The sequence below is a fragment of the Dreissena polymorpha genome, chromosome 3, assembly GCF_020536995.1.
Source record: "Dreissena polymorpha isolate Duluth1 chromosome 3, UMN_Dpol_1.0, whole genome shotgun sequence".
NCBI classification, from domain to species: domain Eukaryota; kingdom Metazoa; phylum Mollusca; class Bivalvia; order Myida; family Dreissenidae; genus Dreissena; species Dreissena polymorpha.
Genome location: NC_068357.1, coordinates 37,066,590 through 37,090,672, shown reverse-complemented (window position 1 = coordinate 37,090,672; position 24,083 = coordinate 37,066,590). Strand labels below are relative to the sequence as shown.

Sequence of the window (24,083 nt, the reverse complement as noted above, 5' to 3'; positions counted from 1 at the left end):
CGACAATTATTGCTTACAAATGCCTTTTAAACAGCAATTTTTAAAATAGAAGGAAGTTAAATAAAATTCGCAATTAAATACCTATCATTACTTCATGGCTGCAGAATTATAACACCAATTAGTCAAATTTTACAATCTCAACAACATTTGCAATGTCTTTCTGAATTAATGTCAGCTTAAAATGCAAATTGAATTCACCTTCAAAGTATTTAAAAATTAAATGATCAGTTTCTTAGTTTCATAAGTTCCTATATTGTTTATAAGTTTCATAAGTTCCTATATTGTTTATAAGTTTCATAAGTTCCTATATTGTTTATAAGTTTCATAAGTTCCTATATTGTTTATAAAACATGATTTTTGCTACGGTTAGGTGTAGAAATGTTTGCACTTGTTTGTTTTTTTGTATATTGATATACAGACATGCAGGCAAATTGTCTAACACTGGTAAAGATTGAGGCAGATTTCTGATAAATAACAAGGCAGATTTCTGGTGAATAACACTGTTCAGGTAAATTTAAAATCATAATTTGTAAAGATCATTTATAAAAAAAAAGTCAAGTAAGGATTCTTGTCGCACATATAGATTTGCAGCACAAATTGTCCAAAATGTGAAAAAAATTCTCTTTAAGTGTACACATTACAGATCAAACTTCTGTATTATATCTGCATTTTGATATATAAACTCAAGTATGGCACAACACTCTTAGCCAATCAATTACATAATAATATAATGCAATTAAGGGTTTTCTACACATTGAAGAAAATTTGCTTCAAGATGGCGTAATTCACTTCATGAAAATACCGTATGATCTCAAATTTACACTAAAGTACAAAACTAAATTGAGTAATAGTGCATAGAACGAGTGCTAATTTGTGTCTTGAAGAAACATTGTAAGAAAAGAAGAATTTGGACAAGACATCAGACATTATATCGTCTGTATTATTAAACTGTTTTTAATTTAAATCAGTTGACCATTTGTGAACTATGTTTAAGTAATTAAGTATACATAAACATATAAAAGCTTATTTTAAAGCTGTTCGTAATAATTTCGTTCTCAGATACAGATATAACTAGACATTTTTACCTGAACATCTATTTTTAATAATACCCAACAATGTGATTAACATTTTATGACAGATGACAATGATAGTCCCAAAAATATCCTGTGAAACCAGCCAATTGTAACCATCCCAACATAAAACTGCATCATCCGTAAAAGTACATGTGAATTTTATATACCTGCACTAGAAAATTACTTTTATATTCTGGTAAAGTACATTAAGATAAGAAAGTTACAACAAACGTGCAATCTATTTATATATATTTTTATAAGAAGTCATACAGACAAATTTTACAATGAGGGTACTTCAAACAACAAGAGCAACGTTTGTGAAACAAAATGCTTCCTTCTGCGCGTTGAAGTCCCACAGCAGCTATATTAGAGAAAACAAGAGATGCGTTTGTCAGAAACACAATGCCCCCTAATGCGCCCATTTGTTGGTTTTTTTTAATCTTTGACCTTGAAGGATAACCTTGACCTTTCACCACTCAAAATGAGCAGCCTCATGAGATACACATGCATGCCAAATATCAAGTTGCTATCATCAATATTGCAAGGACTCACACAGACACATACAATGAAAGACAGGCCAAAAACAATATACACCCGATCATTCGATCCGGGGGCATAAAAAGCGCCCATAACGTAGCCAAAAATCAACTGACCATAACCAAACTTCATCTGTAAATTATGTAGGTAGACTTACAATACCAGTCACATACCAAACATCAGATCAATATCTGAAAGCCTTGCATAAAAAACCTGAAAACAGTTATTATAGAGAAAATGTCTAAGTTCAAGGCCCATTACTTCGCCAAACATCAATGGACTGGAACGAATTTCAGACTTCATCGTTAGGTCATGTAGGTAGACTCACATTCTAAAAATCAACTTAATATCTGAAAGCATTGTGTAAAAAAAATCTGGAAAACAGTTATTATACAGAAACAAGAGGCCCATGAGGGCCTGAATCACTCTACTGGCTGGAATCAATAGGGCTCAAGCCCTTGATAGTATGAACAATCTGAGTAAGTTTTAAACAAACAGACCCAAAATGAGAAATTCATCGCAAAAACAAGAAGAAACATAAAATTTAAACTTCAAATGGCTCCTTTTCAACAACAAGTTGGACAAATTTTCTTCACTCTCAATGGGGTTCTGGCCCTTGATGATATAAAATATCAGTTGAAGTTTCAAAAGGATAGAACTTTATATGTAAACAAACAAGGAATGTGTTTGTCGGTCGCTTTGATTTTTTGTTGACCTTTGACCTTGTAGGATGACCTTGACCTTTCACCACTCAAAATGTGCAGCTCCATGAGATACACATGCATGCCAAATATGAAGTTGCTATCTTCAATATTGCAAAAGTTATGGCAAAATGTTAAAGATTTTCTTTTTTTTTACCTTTGACCTTGAAGAATGATCTTGACCTTTCACCACTCAAAATGTGCAGCTCCATGAGATACACATGCATGCCAAATATCAAGTTGCTATCTTCAATATTGCAAAAGTTATAGCAAAATGTTAAAGATTTTCATTTTTTTCTCAAATACAAGGGGAGATAATTCTGGACTTATACATGTGTACCTCCAATATTGCTCATTTTCAATAGGGTTTGACTCATCATTCAGATAAAGACACTGTGAAAGTTGGGAAATGATTGGATGAAAACTGTGGACTTTATTGCGTAAACAAGCCTTATTTCACAATTTTCTCAAATTCAAGGGGAGATAATTCTGGACTTTTTACTCTGATGTAACCAATTTTCAATAGGGTTCGAGTCCTTATTAATATCAACACACTGAACAAGTTTGAAAAGAATCGGATGAAAAATGTGGACTTTATCGGATAAACAAGAGAAAGTCTAACGCACAGACAGACAGACAGACAGACAGGCGGACACCATGACATCCCATAAGATAGGCCAGTAGAGCTAAAAAAAAAGTCCAAGGCCCATAATTTTGCAAAAGATCAATGGACCAGAACCAATGTCACACTTCATCTTAAGGTCTTGTAGGTAGACTCACCACAAATCAGCTCAATATCTTAGTATTGCGCAAAAAATCTCCAGAAAACGGAATGCCGGACAAACAGGCAGTACGAATACTATATACTACCCTACGAGGGTCATAACAAAATATGTGCAAGCAGATGTCAACATTTTGTTCCCTAGAAATGTTTAACTCATTTCTTTTTAAATATTTTCACTTTATTACATTATCAGAAAAAAATCAACCAGTCAGTTTTATTTTTATTTGAAGAGATTTAAAATATACAGTAATACACATATCCACTTCATGCATCAGTGACTGGAAAATGATAAAATGGATGGGTAATTAAATAATCCTGCTGGAATATGCTCAAACATTTTGGTATAATTAGATGGCCATTCAGAATCCCTCTAATAAATCTGGGCTAAATGCTTCTGCATATAATGTTGTCTTAGATTAGCCTGTGCAGTCTTTAACCCTTTGCATGCTGGGAAATTTGTCGTCTGCTAAAATGTCGCCTGCTGAATTTCTAAAATTAGCATTTTTTTCGATTTTTTTTTAAAGAATACTATCAGAATAGCAACCAGATTGGATCCTGATGAGACGCCACGTTCTGTGGCGTCTCATCTGGATCCAAACTGTTTGCAAAATCCTTCACAATTCCAGCACTGAAAGAGTTAATGGAATTTTTTGTTCAAAAGAATTCACTTTTCTCGATAAAGTCCAGTTAAGGCAGAAAGTGTCATCCCCAATTAACCTGTGTGGACCACACAGGCATATTCGGGACACCTCTTCACTATATCACGGACAGCTCTTCACTCACATGCATTAAGCCCAGTTTTCCCAGATGGGACACATCTAACCAGGACACCATTTGCATAAATTCTTGAAACTCAAAATAAATGTATGACTTGTGAATCAGTCACAAATATTTTTTGAAATGCATAATGAAAAGCTTCAAGAATTACAACTGGTCTTCAAATAAGTAAGTAAGCACCTCATGTGCTTGACAGCAATTTATCGTTCAATGCATCATGTACCGCTTTTCTTTCATTTTATACAAAAGTTAATTCTAATTGATTGTTCTGCAAAACAACCTAGAATTTTCAGAATTACACATGCATTTACACTAAAGCATATAATAAACAAATTACCAAACAAGCAGTGATGTATGATAAAACCATGACTGAATGTTGGAAAAATGGCCAAGTAAATGGTCACAAATCCGACTCTTCCTCCCAACACCCCAACACTGATCTCAGTTGAAGAAAGGCGCCAACACTGGGTTCGTATTCACCAACTGATTCTTAGACTTATTAATAAATTATAAACTTTGACACAACATTTCTTCCTAGATTGAATATACATGTATACATGCTGAAAAAGGTGATGATGTTGTTAACAAATTGTTCTAATTTTATAATGATGTAATTATAAGTGTGTGATTGTAATAATGGAACATAAAATTTGTAAGAATATTCTTTTTTTTTTTTACATAAGTCAAAGAATAGTTTGGTGGATACGGATCCAGGTCTCATGTGCAGACAGGCTGCCTGCAAGTCTAGTAGTCAACAATCTTTAATCGGTTGGTTGATTTGGGTGACCTTGATTGCGACCTTGACCTGAAATACAAACAATAAATGTGACACATTACATTGTGGTAATACAAGTGATAATAGCACTTTCCTATTTAATAAATTATAATTTTGCAATGTTTTCAATTGCTAAACTGTAAGTTCAAAACTAGCAAAGGTTCCTAAATGCAAACAATGTTTTGAAAAAGATTATTCTAAAACATCCATATTCATTTTGAATACTTTTTAAACTAAAAATTATCATGCAATGTAAATGACAAGACAACGTAAAACTAAGGACGCGCTGATTACACAAGCGGGACCAGAAAATAGGCCAGAGTCAGCAAGTCTTAGTGTAAGCAGGTATCAGCCTGTGTCAGCAAGTGTTAGTGTCAGCCAGTATCAGCCTCAGACAATAATCAGCCTCTGTCAGCAAGTCTTAGTATCGGCCCATAACAGCCTCAATCATTATCAGCCAGTATCAGCCTCATCCAGTATAAGCCTCGGTTAGTGTCAGCCAGTGTCAGCAAGTCTTAATATCAGCCTCATTCAGTGTCAGCCTCAGTTAGTGTGAGCAAGTTTCAGCCTGTGTTAGTGTCAGCCAGTATCAGCCTCAGCCATTATCAGTAACAGCCTGTGTCAGCAAGTCATAGTGTCATCAAGTGTTAGTGCCAGCCAGTATCAGCGTCAGCAAGTCTTAGTGTCAGCTAGTATCAACCGCAGCCAGTATCAGCCTGTGTCAGCCAGTCTTAGTGTCAGCTAGTATCAACCGCAGCCAGTATCAGCCTGTGTAAGCCAGTCTTAGTGTCAGCTAGTATCAACCGCAGCCAGTATCAGCCTGTGTCAGCAAGTCTTAGTGTCAGCTAGTATTAACCGCAGCCAGTATCAGCCTGTGTCAGCAAGTCTTAGTGTCAGCTAGTATTAACCGCAGCCAGTATCAGCCTGTGTAAGCCAGTCTTAGTGTCAGCTAGTATCAACCGCAGCCAGTATCAGCCTGTGTCAGCAAGTCTTAGTGTCAGCTAGTATTAACCGCAGCCAGTATCAGCCTGTGTCAGCAAGTCTTAGTGTCAGCTAGTATCAACCGCAGCCAGTATCAGCCTGTGTAAGCCAGTCTTAGTGTCAGCTAGTATTAACCGCAGCCAGTATCAGCCTGTGTCAGCAAGTCTTAGTGTCAGCTAGTATTAACCGCAGCCAGTATCAGCCTGTGTAAGCCAGTCTTAGTGTCAGCTAGTATCAACCGCAGCCAGTATCAGCCTGTGTAAGCAAGTCTTAGTGTCAGCTAGTATTAACCGCAGCCAGTATCAGCCTGTGTAAGCCAGTCTTAGTGTCAGCTAGTATCAACCGCAGCCAGTATCAGCCTGTGTAAGCAAGTCTTAGTGTCAGCCAGCATCAGCAATTCATAGTGTCATCAAGTGTTAGTGCCAGCCAGTGTCAGCAAGTCTTAAGTGTCAGCTAGTATCAGCCGCACCCAGTATCAGCCTGTGTCAGCAAGTCTTAGTGTCAGCCAGTATCAGCTTAAGTCAGTGTCAGCCTCAGTTAGTGTGAGCAAGTTTCAGCCTGTGTTAGCCTCAGCCTGTGTCAGCAAGTCTTAGTGTCAGCCAGTATCAGCCTCAAATGTATCAGCCAATACAGGTATCAGCCTGTGTCAGCAAGTCTTAGTGTCAGCCATTATTAGCCTGTGCCAGCAAGTCAGCCTGAGTCAGAAAGTGTTAGTGGCAACCAGTATCAGCCTCATTAGTGTTAATCTGTGCCAGTTAGCCTGTGTCAGTGTAAGCCAGAGTAAGCCTGTGTCCATGTTAGCCAGTGTCAGTGTAAGCAAGTGTCATGCCTGACTGGACACATGCCACAAAAATGTTCAAGCAAGCCATCCCAATCATTTTACTATATAACCCAGCAGTATCTTTCAATTTATCCTAATTTATTTAACAATAAAATTAAAATGGTATGATTGAGCTCGATTGTTGTCCATTTGCCAGCCAATGGTTTCATATTTGCCACAGCTGACTGGGTCCATTACGCAATCCTAAATCAGTTAGATCAGTGAGTGTGACACTGTAACCAGTCCATATTGGGCTGTAAAGTATGGGACTGCAGAAGTGAGTGAGGCACACAGCCCTCATGTAAACCAGCAGACCTAAACTGATAGAAACGATACAGTACAGAGTCTGGTACACAGCCCAGAGGCAAATCAGTAGACCTCAACTGACAGCAACCATGGCTAGTCAAGCATGCGACCGGAGTGTTCTCTAGAGCGGTCAATTACAGCTCAGAGAGAGGGTTGGGTACAGGGAGACAACTTGCCTTACACAGCCACACTGCACTGGCCCAATTAGTGGAGGTTTACAGGAGGTTTGGGTATAATTACATCATTCATTTTTATAAGCTTCAAAGTAAAAAATTCTTCTGATATTCTGAACCATTTTGTTATTTTTAATGTATGGCTATGAATTTAAGTGCAATAAGGTGGATTAAAGAAATTGTATTAGCTGGCAAGGAATACAAAAAAATGTGTTCCAATTTTTTCGATACCCATATTCAAATTGACATTTGGAACATGACTACTAAATTATAAAGGCATGTATGCACACCAACATGTATGTAACAAAACATACCAGTTTAATTTGTACAGTACAATACCAGTCATTGCTTGTCAAGTATTTAAAGATACAATGCTCAAGTCTTACTATCAATTATTTAGATACAATGTTCATGTCATATAATCAACTATTTTGAAATACAAAATCCAGGTTCTATAATCAATAATTAAGAGATACAATGATTAAGTTATTTTATCAATTATTCAGAGATACCATGTTCAATACCATTAACAATTATTTAGATATAAATGATGCAAGTCCTATTAACAATCATTTAGAGAAACAATGTTCAAATTCCTTCATCAATTATTTCAAGATACAATGTTCAAGTCGTATTACCAATCATTTTGAAATTCGCACTTCACATAAAATAAATGTTTACTTATTTTTTTTCTATAGTTTAGAACAGCCTTTCAACTTCTTTTATAAATATTTTCCCTGATACTCGAACATGTTAATTACATAACTTAACATCAAATAACATTCAGCAACATTTTTATAATGTTTATCTACAGTATTCTTCATCTAAAATGGTTGATGTGCTTTAGAAAATTAGAAGCCTCAAAACAAGTTTGTGGAATATCAGCAAAAATTATGCTGCATGCACAACCTTATGTTGTCTGTGGGGAAAGTTGGTGACGTGGATGCAGAATGGTTATGTGGCAAGTTGGAGGAATTTACTGCTTGAGCCAAAGGCAAACCTGATAAGATCCTCCAACGAGCCAGATAACCATTCACCATCCACGTCATCAACCTATTATTCTATTTATCATGTCACATTTACAACTTTTGTTGAAATGTTTCTAAAAAATATCTAGTTTTTGAGTATTTTGTGTTTAAATATTTAATATGGGAAACATCATGCGCGAACAAAAACATTGTGACGTCACGTCATGCAGAGCACTTAGGTAGCTTCCATCTTGTTAAACAACACAGAAATCTAGTTACTCATTATGAATTCAATAAGACGAAATTATGCTGTTTAAATAATAATGTTTAAAAAAACATTACTTTACATGTATTTGGTATTTTATTAATCAAAAAAGTATATTTTATTAATAAACAAGAGGGCCAAGATGGCCCTATTTCGCTCACCTGAGAGGAGTCGGTTCATTCAATCTTTACCTAATGTCAAACTTGACCTAGATATTGACCAGACAAACATCCTGGTAAAGTTTCATCATTATTGAACCAAAACTCTGGCATAGGGAGTGTTTTTGTTGTTGTAAGATTTGAAATGATGACCTATATTTTGAGTTGACCCCCCTTACCAAACATCAAACTTTGCTTACAAGGATTTTGTATAATATAATGAAAATTTGGACAATCTAAGGGCAATAATTATGGCATTAATTATGTGATTTTGCTCATCATCAAACTTGACTGAGATTTTTCAGCAACTTTGATAAAGAATGCTTGAGAAATGTGAACGCTAGAGTGTTTACAAACCAATGTGGACGAACGGACAGCGGACAAATACCATTCCTTAAACCTCACCTGAGCAATCAGGTGAGCTAAAAAGTGTGTTTCACCGATCTGAGCCATTTTCCAACTTGTCCAAGAAATCAATAAAACCAATGAATTGACTAAGTTTCACTATGATAAGGCAAAATAAATGACTTCTATAGTGTTCAATCACAAGGTTTCTCTCTATATAGTCACATAAGGAAAACTGCCCCACCCCACTGGCAGCCATGTTTATTGACCCTTTGGGACCATTTGCAAACTCTTCTGAGATATATATTAAACCAATCTTTTCACCAAATGTGACTTATAGAGTGTTCACAAGCTTTTTTTACTATATAAATAAGAAAACTGCCCCCCCCCCCTGGCAGCCATGTTATTCAACTGACCGGAACCATTTTCCAACTCAACTCTCGTATCAAGGAAACACATGTTCTGACCAAATATCATGAAAATTGGGCAAAAATGTGACTTCTAGAGTTTTCACATGTTTTCAGTATACACTGTAACTCCAATTTAACGCTCTCCCTTATAACGCTGAATCCAATATAACGCGGGTGGGTCTTGGATCCCGTTTTTTCTCCAACCTTCCATTTCTGATTCAAATCCATGTTATGCAACTTCATGTATTTTCAGACAATTCAAAGATGGCGGCGATCACATCTTGATTGCTTTATTCAACTGTCCGTGGAACCGATTTTAATCGCTTCGAGGTTAAACAACACCGACGGCTAATTGGTGTTAATCTGTTGTGTAATGTCAATAAAGGTGTTAAAGTCGCGTGTCAGTGTTTATAACATGTATTCCCTATCAGAGCGGTTCGGTGCGCTTATTTCAATAAGATAAGTTCAAGCGGGATAATTATAAATTTAAGTTATTCAAAACGATAAAAACATTCTTACTTTGATATGATTGCAGTTTGACTATATTAAAGAAGCGACTATGAAATATACTGCGCACAGTATAAAACAAGTTTTTCAGTCATTTCATTATCATTCTAGTATTTAGTCATTTAATCTTTCAGTTCGTGTACTAAATTAATTAAATAATCCAGACGATTTATATACATGCTAACGCAGTGTTATTGTTAACAGAGATTCACTTTCATTTTTTCCCGGTATCAGAGAGTCCCCGGAAAGCACGTTTTTTGCATGACGGTGTATGACGCAATAAAATTTTTCTTTGTACATGTATCGTATTGCATTCAATCTAAATTTAAATTCGCTCATCCAATGAAAGCTCTGCCCCATGATGCACTGTTCCATTTACACTTCTGAAAATGGCGTATGCATATAGTTGTGTTTGTGAAATTCATAAACATATTTATCGTCATAAATGTTCAAGATTATTATTTTTTTAAGTGATGTTGTAACTTGATTGGATTATCAGATAATTGTGCACATTAGAAAAGCGGTATGTATACTGTCATCGATACGATTCGGTTTATATGCATGTATTTGCGGATGACAACACAGCATGGCAATACACAGGACCTATATTATAGGCTATACTATACCTGTTTTTATAGCCCCCTGCAATAAATTAGCTCAATACTTATAACGCGGATCCGTTATAACGCTGTTGCGTGGCTTGGACCCCGTCATCCGCGTTATATTGGAGTTACAGTGTATACATATAGAGAAAAATGCCACTCCCACTGGTGGCCATGTTTTTTCACCGATCTGGACCATTTTTGAACTCGTCATACATATCAATAAAACCAAAGTTTTGATTAACTTTCATGATGATGGGCCAAAATTGTGACTTCTAGAGTGTTTACAAGGTTTCTCTTTAGCCATTTAAGGAAAACTGCCCCGCCCACTGGCGGCCATGTTTTTCAACGGACCGGAACCACTTTTGAACACAACTAACATATCATTAAGACAGACATTTAGACAAAGTTACATGAAGATTGGGCAGGAAAGGTGACTTCTACAGTGTTTACAAGTTTTTGTTTTTTTTTGACCTAGTGACCTAGTTTTTGACCCGGCACTACCCAGTTTCAAACTCGACCGAGATTTCATTGGAACGAAGCTTCTGACCAAGTTTCATGAAGATCTGACAATAAATGTGGCCTCGAAGAGTGTTTACGAACAAATGTTAACGGACGGACGGACGTCGGACAAAGACTGGTCACAAAAGCTCACCTGAGCAATCAGATAAAAATAGTAAAGGCATGCGCATGCACGGTGAGCAACTGATGGATATTCGAGGTCCATGGTCAACTAGCCTAATATCTTTTGGGTAATTAGGTTACCTGGTTATCAGGTTGATTTAAAGGCATGTGACAGGATAAAAGACTTTTCAGTCCTAACAGGCTAATTAGGGAAAATATGGTCCACTTTTATGGTATTTTTCCATTAAAAGAAGTCTCTTCTTAGCGAACAATCAAGTCAGGTGACTAGGTGGAAAATGTCATCCCACAATAGGCTGTGCCAACAGCACAGGCTTATTTGGGACAACACTTTATGCACAAGAATTAAGCTCGATTTCAAGATTGAAGCTCTAATGATGACTACCTGCTGCTGTTTGACACCTTATTCCGGCTGTCATGTCGTTCATCTGACCCACTGCCTGGTCTGCGCGGTGACCTGCTGAGGTCGCCCCTGCCTGGTGACCTTGACCAAGCGTCCCTCAATGCAGTCCTCGTTCCATCTCGTCTCCCGGGCGACCTCCCAGTGTCACGTCTTGAGGGCGAGCGCGCGTACTGTTTGGGCAGTGGTGACTTGGCCTCTGCTTTTGGTTCCCGGTCCGGGTCGCGTGCCCCGGAGCTGCTCTCGTCACTGCTGCCAGCCTCCATCTCACGGTGCCGTCTCTCACGCTCACGGCGCCTCATTTCTACCGCACGCTGACGTAGCTCCTCCTCTCGGTCCTAATGGCAGAAACAACGTGTTAAACATTCATTTGTTCTGTTTGATTAGTAAAACACAACTCAATGGTTTATAATTCAGTGTCAATTGTAATGTAAATCATTTATGGTCATCAACATGACAAAAGCTGGATCAATTTACACAAAAAATTAACAAACAAGTGATGTGTTTGTGAAACATTTTGCACCCCCCCCCCATATATTTGACCTTTGACCTTGAAGGATGACCTTGACCTTTTACCATTCAAAATGTGCAGCTCCATGAGATAGACATGCATGCCAAATATCAATTTGCTATCTTCAATATTGCAAAAGTTATGGCGAAATGTTTTCATTTTTTTCTCAAATACAAGGAGAGATAATTCTGGACTTATAACTCCAATATTGCTCATTTTCAATAGGGTTTGACCAAGGTTAAAGTTTTGGGACAGACAGACACACCATACAATGACAGACAGACAGGCAAAAAACAATATACCCCCTCTTCTTCGAAGGGGGGCATTAAAATAATGTCCAACAAATAATAATGATTTAGTGATTTTACATTATTGGCAGTTTAATACTTCAAATAAAAAATTTGTTGCAAAAGTTAAGATTTTTTAAACTTTATTATGTAGGGAGTCATGTATTACTAAAGATTGGATTTCAAGTTTATCTTTTTCAAACACATTCAAACAAGGGACATAATTGTTACAAAACCAGGTTTTCAATTTGAAAAAAAGTCTGATAAAGGGAGACAACTCAAAATGTGCATTGTTACTGATTGTTCATAGTTACCCCCTTGTTTCAAAATCAATCTTTTTTTAGTTGTGGCGACCTTGACCTTGGAGATACATGTATTGACGTAATTCTTTCGCGCAACACACCGTCCAATGATGGTGAACAAATGTGCCAAATGATTTTAAAATCTCACAATGAATGATATAGTTATGGCCCAGACAAGCTCATTTATGGCCATTTTTGACCTTTGAACTCAAAGCGTGACCTTGACCTTGGAGATATTGACGTAATTCTTTCGCGCTCCACACTGTCTAATGATGGTGAACAAATGTGCAAATGATTTTTAAATCTCACAATGAACAAAAAAGTTATGGCCTGAACAAGCTTGTTCCGCCCGCCCGCCAGCCGACATTCGCCAATCTAATAACCAGTTTTTTCCTTCGGAAAACCTGGTTAAAAACCAGGAAAAAAAACTTACCAGTTTTTCTTGCTCCATTTTCTCATGCCTTATCACTTCAGCCTTTTTGTCTGCCTTGTCTGAAACACAATATTCCAGCAGTAAGCAAACACAGTTAACCAGGGGGGCATGCGTATGAGAGCTTACCAGGTTTAAGAAAGGTTAGTGGGAATTTTACTTCCAAGATGGCATTGTTTTTCGTGTTTTTTGTGAAGGAGGTAGCCACTTAATATCTATATTTTTATAATGATTATGTTTTGTTCAATATATGTAATGATGCTAGTTTCTGAAAGTTTTAATATTTAAAAAAAAACATTATCTGAGTTACGTCATTGATTCCCACAATGTCTCTGCCCTCTGGCGGCCATCTTTTTCAACCAACCGGAACCATTTTGGACTATAAATGTGGCCTATGGAGTATTAACAAGGCAAATGTTGACGCCGCACTATGGACAAAAGGCAATCACAAAAACTCAACCATGAGCACATTGTGCTCTGGTGAGCTAAAAAAACAAACAGAATAAAATGATCATGATAAAAGAAACATGCAAATTTGTTGAATTGATATCCCACGCCAATATGCTTCTGGGCACAGAAGTTTTCTGGTCTGATGGACAATGCCCTTTGACCTCAATGTGTGACCTTGACCTTAGCCCTTAGGATTATGGGTGTTGAATGTGATGCACCCCCAGATGATTGAGAACAACTATGGCAAGTTTCATGGCTCTGGCTCATGTGTTAAAGGAGATAAAGCTCTAAGCTTATATTAACAAGAGGGCCAAGATGGCCCTAGTTCGCTCACCTGAGAGGAGTCGGTTCATTCAATCTTTACCAAACGTCAAACTTGACCTAGATATTGTCCAGACAAATATCCTGGTCAAGTTTCATCATTATTGAACCAAAACTCTGGCGTATGGAGTGTTTTTGTTTTTGTAAGATTTGACCTGGTGACCTATATTTTCAGTTGACCCCCCTTACCAAACATCAAGCTTTCCTTACAAAAATAAATATTATGACAAAGATTCATAAAATCTGAAACAAAATTGTGACCTCTAGAGTGTTTACAAGAATTTTGTATAATATAATGAAAATTTGGACAATCTAAGGGCAATAATTATGGCATTAATTATGTGATTTTGCTCATAATCAAACTTGACTGAGATCTTTCAGCAACATTGATAAAGAATGCTTGAGAAATGTGAATGCTAGAGTGTTTACAAACCAAATGTGGACGGGCAAACGGCGGACAAAGACCAATCCTAAAACCTCACCTGAGCAATCAGGTGAGCTTAAGTGTTTCACTGATCTGAGCCATTTTCGAACTAGACTTTTATGAGTAAGTGGGAGCTGATTCATTACCTGGTGTCTTTTTATGTGGTTTTTGTTATTTGTTCAAGTGACATAGTTTTGAACTCACATGACCCAGTTTCAATATCAGCCAATATTTAATAAATTTGGCTTACATAGTGTCAACAAGTTTTCACTATAGCCATACAACCAAAATTGCCCTGGCCACTGGCAGCCATGTTTTTCAACAAACAAAATATTAGAACTCGACCAAGAAGTCAATATAACAAGTGTTCTGACTAACTTTCATCTTGATTGCACTAACAATGTGACTTCTATAGGGTTAACAAGTTCCAATGATACAATAGAAGGGGGTTGTTATTGTTTTGCCTTGATTTTTAATCATTCACAATTGTTTGAAACAAAAAGTTTCTAATATGGTTTTGGACAATGCAATTAATTTTTTTTTTGATTTTTTCATGAATTGCTGTTTTTTGGAATTATGCATATACATGTATCTTGTGTATCAGGTGCTTTTGTTGCCGAATGGCGTGCCTAACAGCTGAAGTCGTAATCTGTTTAGCGTACTTTTGTGTGTACAGATAAAGAGCTTTTTGTCCATTTGGCCTCATTAAGTTCATTAAGAGAATGCTGTTAATCAAAAAGGGTGATATTTGATGAGTCCTGATAGCTGCTATTACAACCTCTTCCCCCATGCCATACTAACTGCAGATTCACATAAATGAAGTCTCATTCGCTTATATTACCGGCTATTGAGCAGGACATAAGCTGTGTTAGAATGTCCTCTCAATTTACTCTTTTAAACAATCATTATTTACCCCTGAAGTACTTGCAGTACTTTCCACAGGCCATTTAACAGTCCCTACCCGGGGCCCTGGTATTTCGAAAACAGAGTTCATAGGGCACTTGAAATTTACTTATAAGTGTATTTTTTTTAGTAATTGCAACTAGCCTTTTTTTCTTCAGATCAAAGTGATGTCGAATTCGCCGAATATTTCGAGAGCCAATTTAAGAGCCTCTGTCATTATATGTACACATATCTCTTTCCAACTTTAGCCCACCTTAAGGAGGGGCGACGTTGTATTACAAAATCAATATTGAACAATGAGAGAGCATGCTTTCATGAACGACAGCACTCCTAGGCATTTAATACCTGCAGTAAAATTATGCAGACCACGAGTGACATAACTGCCATTATTGTGTGGTCTTGTGACAGTTTGTTGTCTTTGGAAACTACCACACTCATCAGTCCTTAGGTTTACACCTCAACAATGAAATCTCGGCAAGTCACTTAGAAGACTGATGATGTCAACCGGATGTAATCCTCGTGCAAATTGTGCATTTCATGCATAATATGGACAAAACATTTATTTGACTTGTAAATGGTTTTAACAAATCATTACTGAATTCATTACACACAACTATAAATAAATGTTTTGTTGAATTCTAAAATGAGCATAATTAAATTTGTAATCCGAAACATGCTTCTAAAATTTTAATATTAATGCGACATTAACAAATTCTAACTTCAAATAACAAGAGCATCATGTATTTCGTGCTGTTCCTGTCTCAATAAAAAGTGAGCCAAAACTATGCAGACATGACGTACAACATCGAGTGAAATGTGTGGGTTTATTTATTGTTTTATAAAAACGTGAACAGCACGTCAGGCAATTTACACATGTTCAGTGGGAAAACCGCCATCCCAATTGAATGTTATTACATCAAATCTTATTATCAAAAATATTCACATATCCCAAATTTTGTTTGTGATTTAAGAAAAACAGGCAAATATTTGTGATTTTAACATTCTTGAAAACTTGTATCCTTTTGCAAATGGAATATTGGGGAATCGATCGATTCCAGATTATGCTTATCTATGTATGAAAGTGTTAAAACAATTTTTTTTTAATGCTTTATCAATGACTTTTTATCTGTTTTTTCTTGCAGAGTCATAACGCATGAATGCATGTCATAAATAAATGTAAAAAAAAATAACTTATGGAGTGGGCTGCCCTCACTAACCCACCACTAACGGCCCAGGGGCCTCTGAAAATATCCTGTGGAAAGCACTGAATTTATAGAATTTTTCTGTAAGATCATTTATGTTTGTTGGCATTAAAGTTTAAGGGTTTTCACATGGATCGTTTACCCCACAAAATGAACGAAAATTAATGTGTTCAAGTCTTGTCTACTCACACTGCCTGCTGAGAGCTATTTGCATCTTGCGTTTCAATTTTTCTTGTGGCGTAAGCTTCGGCTAAACAGAGGAAGACAACAACACACTATTATTATTATTATAAAATACTGTTCCACCAATAGATCACAAATGGGACACTCAAATAAGTGAAAAAACAATTACATGTATAACACTTACATTGTTTTTTTCAATTTTACATGTTTTTTATTTTTACTACATTTCACTTGTCAATCGAGAATAAAGCTGACACATGATGGGTGTAAAGCTGACACATGATGGGTGTAAATAAGTTGTTAATATGAGCCAGGGTCTGGGAAAACTGGAACTAATGCATGTGTGTAAAGTGTTGTCTCAGATAAGCCAGTGCAGTCTGCACAGGCTAATCAGAGACCACACTTTCTACCTAAACTTGATTTTTGTTGAGAAGAGACTTCCTTTTAACGCACAATTTCATTTAACCAAAAAGTATTGTTCCTGATTAGCCTGTGCAAACTGCACAGGAGAATCTGGAATGACACTTGATGCACAGAAAGAGGCTCATACATTACCACATGGATGCATTATACTATCATATCCTTGGAGTGACAGCTTTAGACAACCAACAAGACACTGAGTCCAAAAAACACTGATGCCTCTCAGTGATGGGGGCATGAAGAGGTAACAAGATTTGTGGTTAATGTGACAGGTAAATTAAATTGATATCAACATGAAGAAAATTGACATGGAAAGACTGGGCTTAAACAAAACCATCCTGATGCATTTGACAAAAGATGCCATATCTTATACACAGAGCAGATCCTGCATTTCAAATGTCCGCAAGCAGCCTGGTAAAACAGGGCTTAATGCATGTGCCTGAAGTGTTGTCTCAGTCTGCACAGCCTTTTCAGGGACAACATTTTCCGCCTAAACTGGATTTCCGCAAAGATATTTCCTTAATACCAAAACTACCAAAAAAGATGAAAGGGTCGTCCCTGATCAGCCTGTGTGTCTGCACAGGCTTATCTGGGACGACATTAGGCACATGCATTAAGCCTAGATTTCCCAGAGCTAGGCAAACTACAAAAGATTAAATGCTATGATTTATTGTTAATCGCAGAGAATGGACCTGAAAGTGAAATTCTTACTGACTTGGGACTGACTGGTGGCATTACCATACACCCCAGGCGCTCGACCGTTCCTGCAACAGACAACACAGGCTAGGGATGGCAGTGTGCAAGTTCATTTTTTTTAAATTGAAAGAAAATCAATGCTTTTTCAAAAACCTTAAAATTGCATAAATTATTATACAATAACTGGTGATTATTATGCCTTAAGGCCCTCAGAGTGTTAGAGTGCTTATTCCTTAACAAACAGATAAATATCTGCAAGACACAATGTTAAAAAAAAACTTGTAAGTGCTTGAGAAAACCAGGACAAGATACCACAAATGAACTACAGGAGAACATCATCAATATAACACAATCATAGAGTACATATATATTGCATTCTTCAAACAGATCGATCATAAGTTTGCAAAATATCTTAAATATTGAACACTAATCAAGCCTTATACATGCAAACAGGACAAGTAAGGCACTTATCATATAAGTCAATCAATTGTCAAGTGATGTGGATATGTTAATAAATAAACATTCATGCATGAAGATAAACTTTGTAGCAAGCAGTTATGATTTTAGACAGTGCATGTCCTTTTTGGTTCACCAAGAATTTTGACCCTTCTGAACCAAAAAGAAGGTCAATATTAAGGTCAAAAGAGAATCATTAAAGCTTTCCTGGAACACAATTGTTTACTTCTTTTTTTCGCCCTGCTATACTGTAACTCTTTCCAGCTCAAAAGCAAAGTGAAAATGGATAAAAACATATAGCATAAAACCATGACCAGGTGTTTTTTTCGCTGTTTTTTGGGAAGCAGCCTTGGCCCCACCCATTTTATGAAAAACTGAGTCGCTAACTCTTCAAAATTGTAAAAAAATAAGTCGCCAACTTTTTGAAATTGTGAAAATTTGAGTCACAAACTTCTTGAAATTGTGAAAATTTATGTTGCCAATTGTGAAAAATGACCAATCTCACAGAAGGAAAAAAAGCTCTGAGAACAGCCTAAAAAGTAACAGTTTGTTCAGATTTATTCTGTTTGCGGCTCATCAGTACCTTTGGGCTTGAAAAAGTAGCCTGTACTACTTGAATCTAGAAAGAAAGGTCTTAAATTTATTTAGATTTTCTAAGGGACTACTTGGACTAAAACTGTATCAAAGTGCATATCTGAGTGGTAAATGGTTTATGACATCTCTGTAGTTGAGAGTTAGTTACCCAGCTTGGGCTGCTGGGGCTGCAACTCTTGCTGTGGTGGCCTCCTCCTCCCCGGAGTCCTCAAGGTCGCTGGAGGAGGGGGTGGGGTCACGACGGTACCTCTTGATCACCGGCTTCACAGGGGACCTGCAGGGCACATGTAGGAAATACGATGATGAGGACATGCACATATAAATTCTTAATCAGGCTTGTACAGATCCAACATTGATAAAAGTATCCTGTTATTATTTTCTTGTCTCTTATTATTTTCTTGCGCCCTTTAATTTTCTTTCCTTAATGTTTCCCAAACCCTTTTTGCGCAGTGCCAGCCACGCCACCTTTCTGAAGCGCCACTCTGCCCTTATTGATAACATCTTAATTGCCATTTGACCAAACTTCTAAATCAACTAGTATCAGAGTAAGGCCCCAAGGCAGCAGAGATGCACACAGTTGTGAATTAGTCATGCGTAAATAACCCGTGTCAAAATATATCAATAATTTTAGTGGCTTTGTCATATAAAGCAGAATAATTGGTAAGCATTACATTAAACAGAATTAAAAACTGTATGGAATAAAAACAGATTCTTACTCTGCTTTTTCTTTTTCCAAGGATTTTGATCTGGATCTACTTGAACTTCGTGATTTTGAACTTGATTTTGTCCTTGACCTTCTGACCTCAGTGGGCTGAGGTGATCTGGATGCCTTTGACTTAGACTCTAATCGTGGTGATGTTTTACCTTTTGATCTCTCACGAGATCTTTTAGCTTGTGACTTACTGCGAGAATGCCTACTTTGTGATTTCTCTTCAGAGCGTTTGCTTCTTGACCTGTCACGTGAACGTCCACTTTTTGTTCTGTCATGTGACCTACTGCTACGGGACCTTTTTGGTGACCTTTCTTTGGAACGTTTTGTCAATGCATTCCTCCAGTCACCTGATCTAGACCTTGACCTTCGACTTCTTTCGCGTGACCTTGACCTTCTACTTTTATCACGTGACCTTGACACTGACCTTCGACCTCTATCACGTGATCTTGTTCTACGACTTCTATCACGAGACCTTGACCTTCTACTTCTATTATTAGATCTTGACCTACGAACCCTATCACGTGACCTTGTCCTTCTACTTCTATCACGAGATCTTGACCATCTACCTCTATCGCGTGATCTAGATCTTCGAAATCTATCACCAGACCTTGATCTTCTACTTCTATCACGTGACCTTGACCTACGATATCTATCATTAGATTTTGACCTAGGTCTTCGTTCGATTGATCTTCTAGAGAGTTTATTGTGAGACCTTGACCTCTGGCGTGATCTTGATCTTGACTTTTTCTGGTTACTTGAAGAATCATTAGCTTTCTGCGAGGAATACTCGATGTCCTTACTCCTAGGAGATCCAGTGCCATCTGGAGTCAGGGAACGACGCAGTCTCTGACTCAGTGTCTCTTTCTTCTCTTTTTGATCACTGGAAATAGGCAACAATGATGTACTTCATGGAAAAAAAGGCCATTTCCTGAACATTTTGGGAAAAACTGAAATTTTTGTGAGGAAAGTCCACTGATTTGGGAAAAACTAATGAAATATAACAATTTATTACAATCAAAATTATAAGAACAAAACCAAATAAATTATAGTATACAAAATCAAATTGATATATAATAATCATTAAAATCACACTTCATTCTTCCTTTAAAAAAATAATATTTTTTAGAAATTAGGATTTATTTTTTTTTGTTAAGATTTTTACCATTCACTTTGGGAATGGGTCCGTTAAATGAACACGTAGATACGCCAGGAAAAGTTGAACTATTTGGACTGAACAACTTTTGGGGAATTATTAGATAATAATTTTTATTCAATTTTAAATAAATTTATCTGCAGCACTTGTTTCTTACCACCATAAAATGTGTCCCATTCATATAAAACCCAGTCCACAAAATATATATCAGTATCTTTAACAGTCCACAACTGATTCACACTGTCATCTACGACTTTCACACAAACAATCAGTTGGATACTCAACACAAGAAATATTCTACAAAAACGTGGTTAATAGTTGTGAGCCACGCTATGGGTTTTATGCATGTGCGTAAAGTATATTCCTAGATTTGCCTGTGCAGTCTGCAGGGGCTAATAAGGGCTGACACTTTCCATCTTATTTGGATTTTTACTAAACAGAATCTTCATTAAACAATAAAAGCCATAAAAGTGGAAGTGTTGTTCGTCATTAGCCTGCACAGACTGCACAGGCTAATCTGGAACAACACTGAACACACATGCATTAAGCCCCCTTTTCCCAGGGCGTGGCCCGTATTATTGCCAGACTCCTTCCTAATGAAGCCCCATAGCAGGTAGGTCAGTTGAACCAGGGACGGGAGAATCAAATACAGCAAAATGACCGACCATGAGGGTGAGGTGTGGGGGTGTGTACCCTCGCTAGCTGACCCAGGCGCTGTGGGGAGGAACCCTGGGGGCAGAGCAGGGCCCTGTACGACCCCCTCCCCTTCGCTATCATCATTGCCCCCGAAGCTGGTGATGTACGTCTTGCGACGTTTGTGCCGCGGCGGAGACTTGGATCGCGAGCGAGATCTTGACGACGACGACCTTTAGATTAAAACTAAATTGTTTCAGTGACAATTGCATTACGATGCCTAGTAACTAACAGCCAATTGAGCTAAAGGCCGTTAATTTTTTTATCAAGTTATTCTTGTGACTAAAATGTAAACCCTTTTATATATGTGTTAATTGAAAACAATTTCTTTTCTCAAATAATTTGTTTATGTTTGATAATAACATTATTTTAAAATTAATTTATTTTGGTCTGAAGTTAACAAACTGTTACCTAAACTGACTATCAAAGTTTTTAGCAACAGTAATGCCATGAATGTGCTTTGTTTAAGAAGACATTTATCGTATTAAAGTCATAGTTCAAGCTCAAGAGGTGAATAAAAATTCATGCAAACAAAATACCATTATTTTATATTTTAAAGCATTCTTTTATATCGTACAAAATATCAAGTTACCTTCCATATCGCTCATATGTAGGGCTGTCGCGGGCTGCATAGCTGAAATATTCATACAATAAATGATGCTAGAGATGTATGAGAGAGACAGAACAAAGCCTCTTTATCACTGGACATATTACAGCACCTGAAACACTTATTGTCTTAATGCAATCACATTGAAATCCTGAAGTTTCAACTTGCAAAATATGAGTCTAGCTCTGGGAAAACTAGCCTTAACCCTTTGCATGCTGGGAAATTTGTCGTCTGCTAAAATGTTGTCTGCCGAATTTCTAAAATTAGCATTTTCTTCGATTTTTTTTTCAAAGAATACTATCAGAATAGCAAACAGTTTGGATCCAGATGAGACGCCACGTTCTGTGGCGTCTCATCTGGATCCAAACTGTTTGCAAAGGCCTTTAAAATTCCGTTCCCGCACTGAAAGAGTTGATTCATGTGCTCTAAGTTTCTACCATATTTAGCATGTGAAGTCTGCACCGGCTAATCAGGGACAACCTTTCTCATATATAGGAGACTTCCTTTAAGCACAAATTCCATTAAAGCGGAAAAAGTATAAAAAGTGTTATTCCTGATTAGTCTGTCCAGGTGAATCTGGCACAATAATTTACACAGATGCATTAAGCCCAGTTTTCCCAGAACGAATCTCATATTTGTAAGAACAAAGATGAACCTACCTGGGAGGACTCAGTTTACGTCCGGCCAATATTCTCTCCTTGTACATGCGGCGTTCCCTGCGAGACTTGCGACCCTGGCAAATACATGGACTATCCTTGGTTAAAAATATCTTGGCTCCGCTTTTAAAACATAGCCTAATTAAGTCATACATTTTTAGGTAATTAAAGGACAAAATATGGGTGCGACCTGTAAAAAAATATATGTCTGTTAAATGGTCGGGTTCACATTGATCAAGTTTGATGTTTATCAGATAACACTGTTCCAAGATAAACAGTGGAAATTTACTAGGCAAATTTTAAAATATTCAAGAGCCATCATTGATAAGCTCAAGGCAATCTGGCTGGCCATCTTGTTGACCAAGAATTTATGTCCATGAACAAGATTTTGACAATGTCTGAGGACACATTTAAAACTAGCTCTGTGTATTGGCAGACAATGTTAATTTGGCCACTATGTTATCATTCAAGAACTATTATTCAGAAGTGCTTAATGTAATTTTATTGGTAATCCAACTTTTCCATGATAATATGCCCACCAACATTATCTTCCAGATTCCTCATGATCATGTTTAAAATATTTAAGTTAAGGGGAGGACAAGGGTAATCTGGTCTTGAAGGGAAACGTCTTCTTATTAGAGTCGCTTTCTGCAAAAACTGGTCTTAATGCATGTGCGTAAAGTGTAGTACCAGATTAGCCTGTGCAGTCCGCACAGGCTAATCAGGGACGACACTTTCCACTTTTATGACATTTTTCGTTTAAATGAAGTCTCTTCTTAACAAAAATCCAATTTAGGCGGAAAGTGTTGTCCCTGATTAGCCTGTGCAGACTGCACAGGCTAATCTGGGATGACACTTTACGCACATGCATTTAGACCAGTTTTCTCAGAACACGATTCATTTAATGGCCCTAGAATTCAGCCCTTAGTGGTCTCCAGTGTAACATACAGCAAACTGCGCCTTCTCCTCCTCTATCTGCTTGGCCTGTCTCAAGGCCTCCTGCTCATCTTTGTCACGACGCAGGTACCTGCAATGATAAGACCTTCTAAATTAGTCAGTCCAAAACAGGGCCAATGTCAAAGTTAAAATGATTTCAGGGTTTATGGGTGTGCTGATAGTTTTCATAGATAACATCTATGCAAGTATCAAAGCTTTTTTTGCATGTTATATTGATGTAAAACGAAACCATAATTATGGGGTTAATCAAGAATTTTGTACTTCTGTATTAGTCAAAGTCCTAAAGTAGGCTGAGGTCAAAATGAGTAGATGATGTGTGTGTTGATTGTGCCCATCCATGCAAGTATCAACACTTAATAAAAAGCATTACCGATGTTATACATTAAGGATTGACCTCGTACAGACGGACAAACAGACAGATGGACAGAAGTACGAAAGGAGAGGCCAGTGATATATGCCTCTATCTTAAATCAGAAAAACAAAAACTTGCATAACATTATTCATTAAAAGATCATTAAGTTTATAACATTTTGTATTGTTTAATAAATTACATCCTGTAATGCATGCGTTTGTTTCTATATCAATAAACATTGACTGAAATATTATGCAGCCTTTCTCCACTAGAGGTAATTCAGGCGTTTGTCTGGGAAATGTTTTGGGGAATAGAGTCTTGTGAAATTGGGATTTTTTAAATCGATAAAATGGCACATATTGGAATTTGTAATCGACATAATAGACCAGATTTTGATTTTTTTATCAACAGGTATTGACACATCAGGTCTTTTCCTGTCCAGTTCGGTGAAAAAATCATAAAAAATTATAGTCATATACTTTGGTCAATAATATTTAATAGACTCTTATTTCTCCAAAAAAATGAAGATTTTTTTTTTAATTGGGATTTT

General features: G+C 37.0%; 1 protein-coding gene across 2 annotated transcripts in view; it reads right to left on the bottom strand.

Annotated features, from left to right (window-relative positions):
- Positions 1 to 3,303: 3,303 nt before the first annotated feature.
- LOC127873701 (CLK4-associating serine/arginine rich protein-like) overlaps positions 3,304 to 24,083 on the bottom strand; it is a 41,950-nt gene continuing 21,170 nt past the window's right edge. Inside the window, exons 9-19 of one of the 2 annotated variants that reach the window (XM_052417648.1) lie at positions 23,173 to 23,251; positions 22,228 to 22,301; positions 21,554 to 21,595; positions 20,934 to 21,134; positions 19,120 to 19,995; positions 18,552 to 18,677; positions 17,373 to 17,421; positions 16,244 to 16,304; positions 12,758 to 12,816; positions 11,210 to 11,562; positions 3,304 to 4,677 (exon numbers count right to left, since the gene is read on the bottom strand). In XM_052417648.1, the coding sequence (XP_052273608.1) occupies positions 4,617 to 4,677; positions 11,210 to 11,562; positions 12,758 to 12,816; positions 16,244 to 16,304; positions 17,373 to 17,421; positions 18,552 to 18,677; positions 19,120 to 19,995; positions 20,934 to 21,134; positions 21,554 to 21,595; positions 22,228 to 22,301; positions 23,173 to 23,251 (1,981 nt within the window). In that variant the 3' untranslated portion in view covers positions 3,304 to 4,616. Of the gene's footprint in view, positions 4,678 to 11,209; positions 11,563 to 12,757; positions 12,817 to 16,243; positions 16,305 to 17,368; positions 17,422 to 18,551; positions 18,678 to 19,119; positions 19,996 to 20,933; positions 21,135 to 21,553; positions 21,596 to 22,227; positions 22,302 to 23,172; positions 23,252 to 24,083 lie in introns of those variants that run through there. The other variant, XM_052417650.1, reaches the window with a different exon arrangement.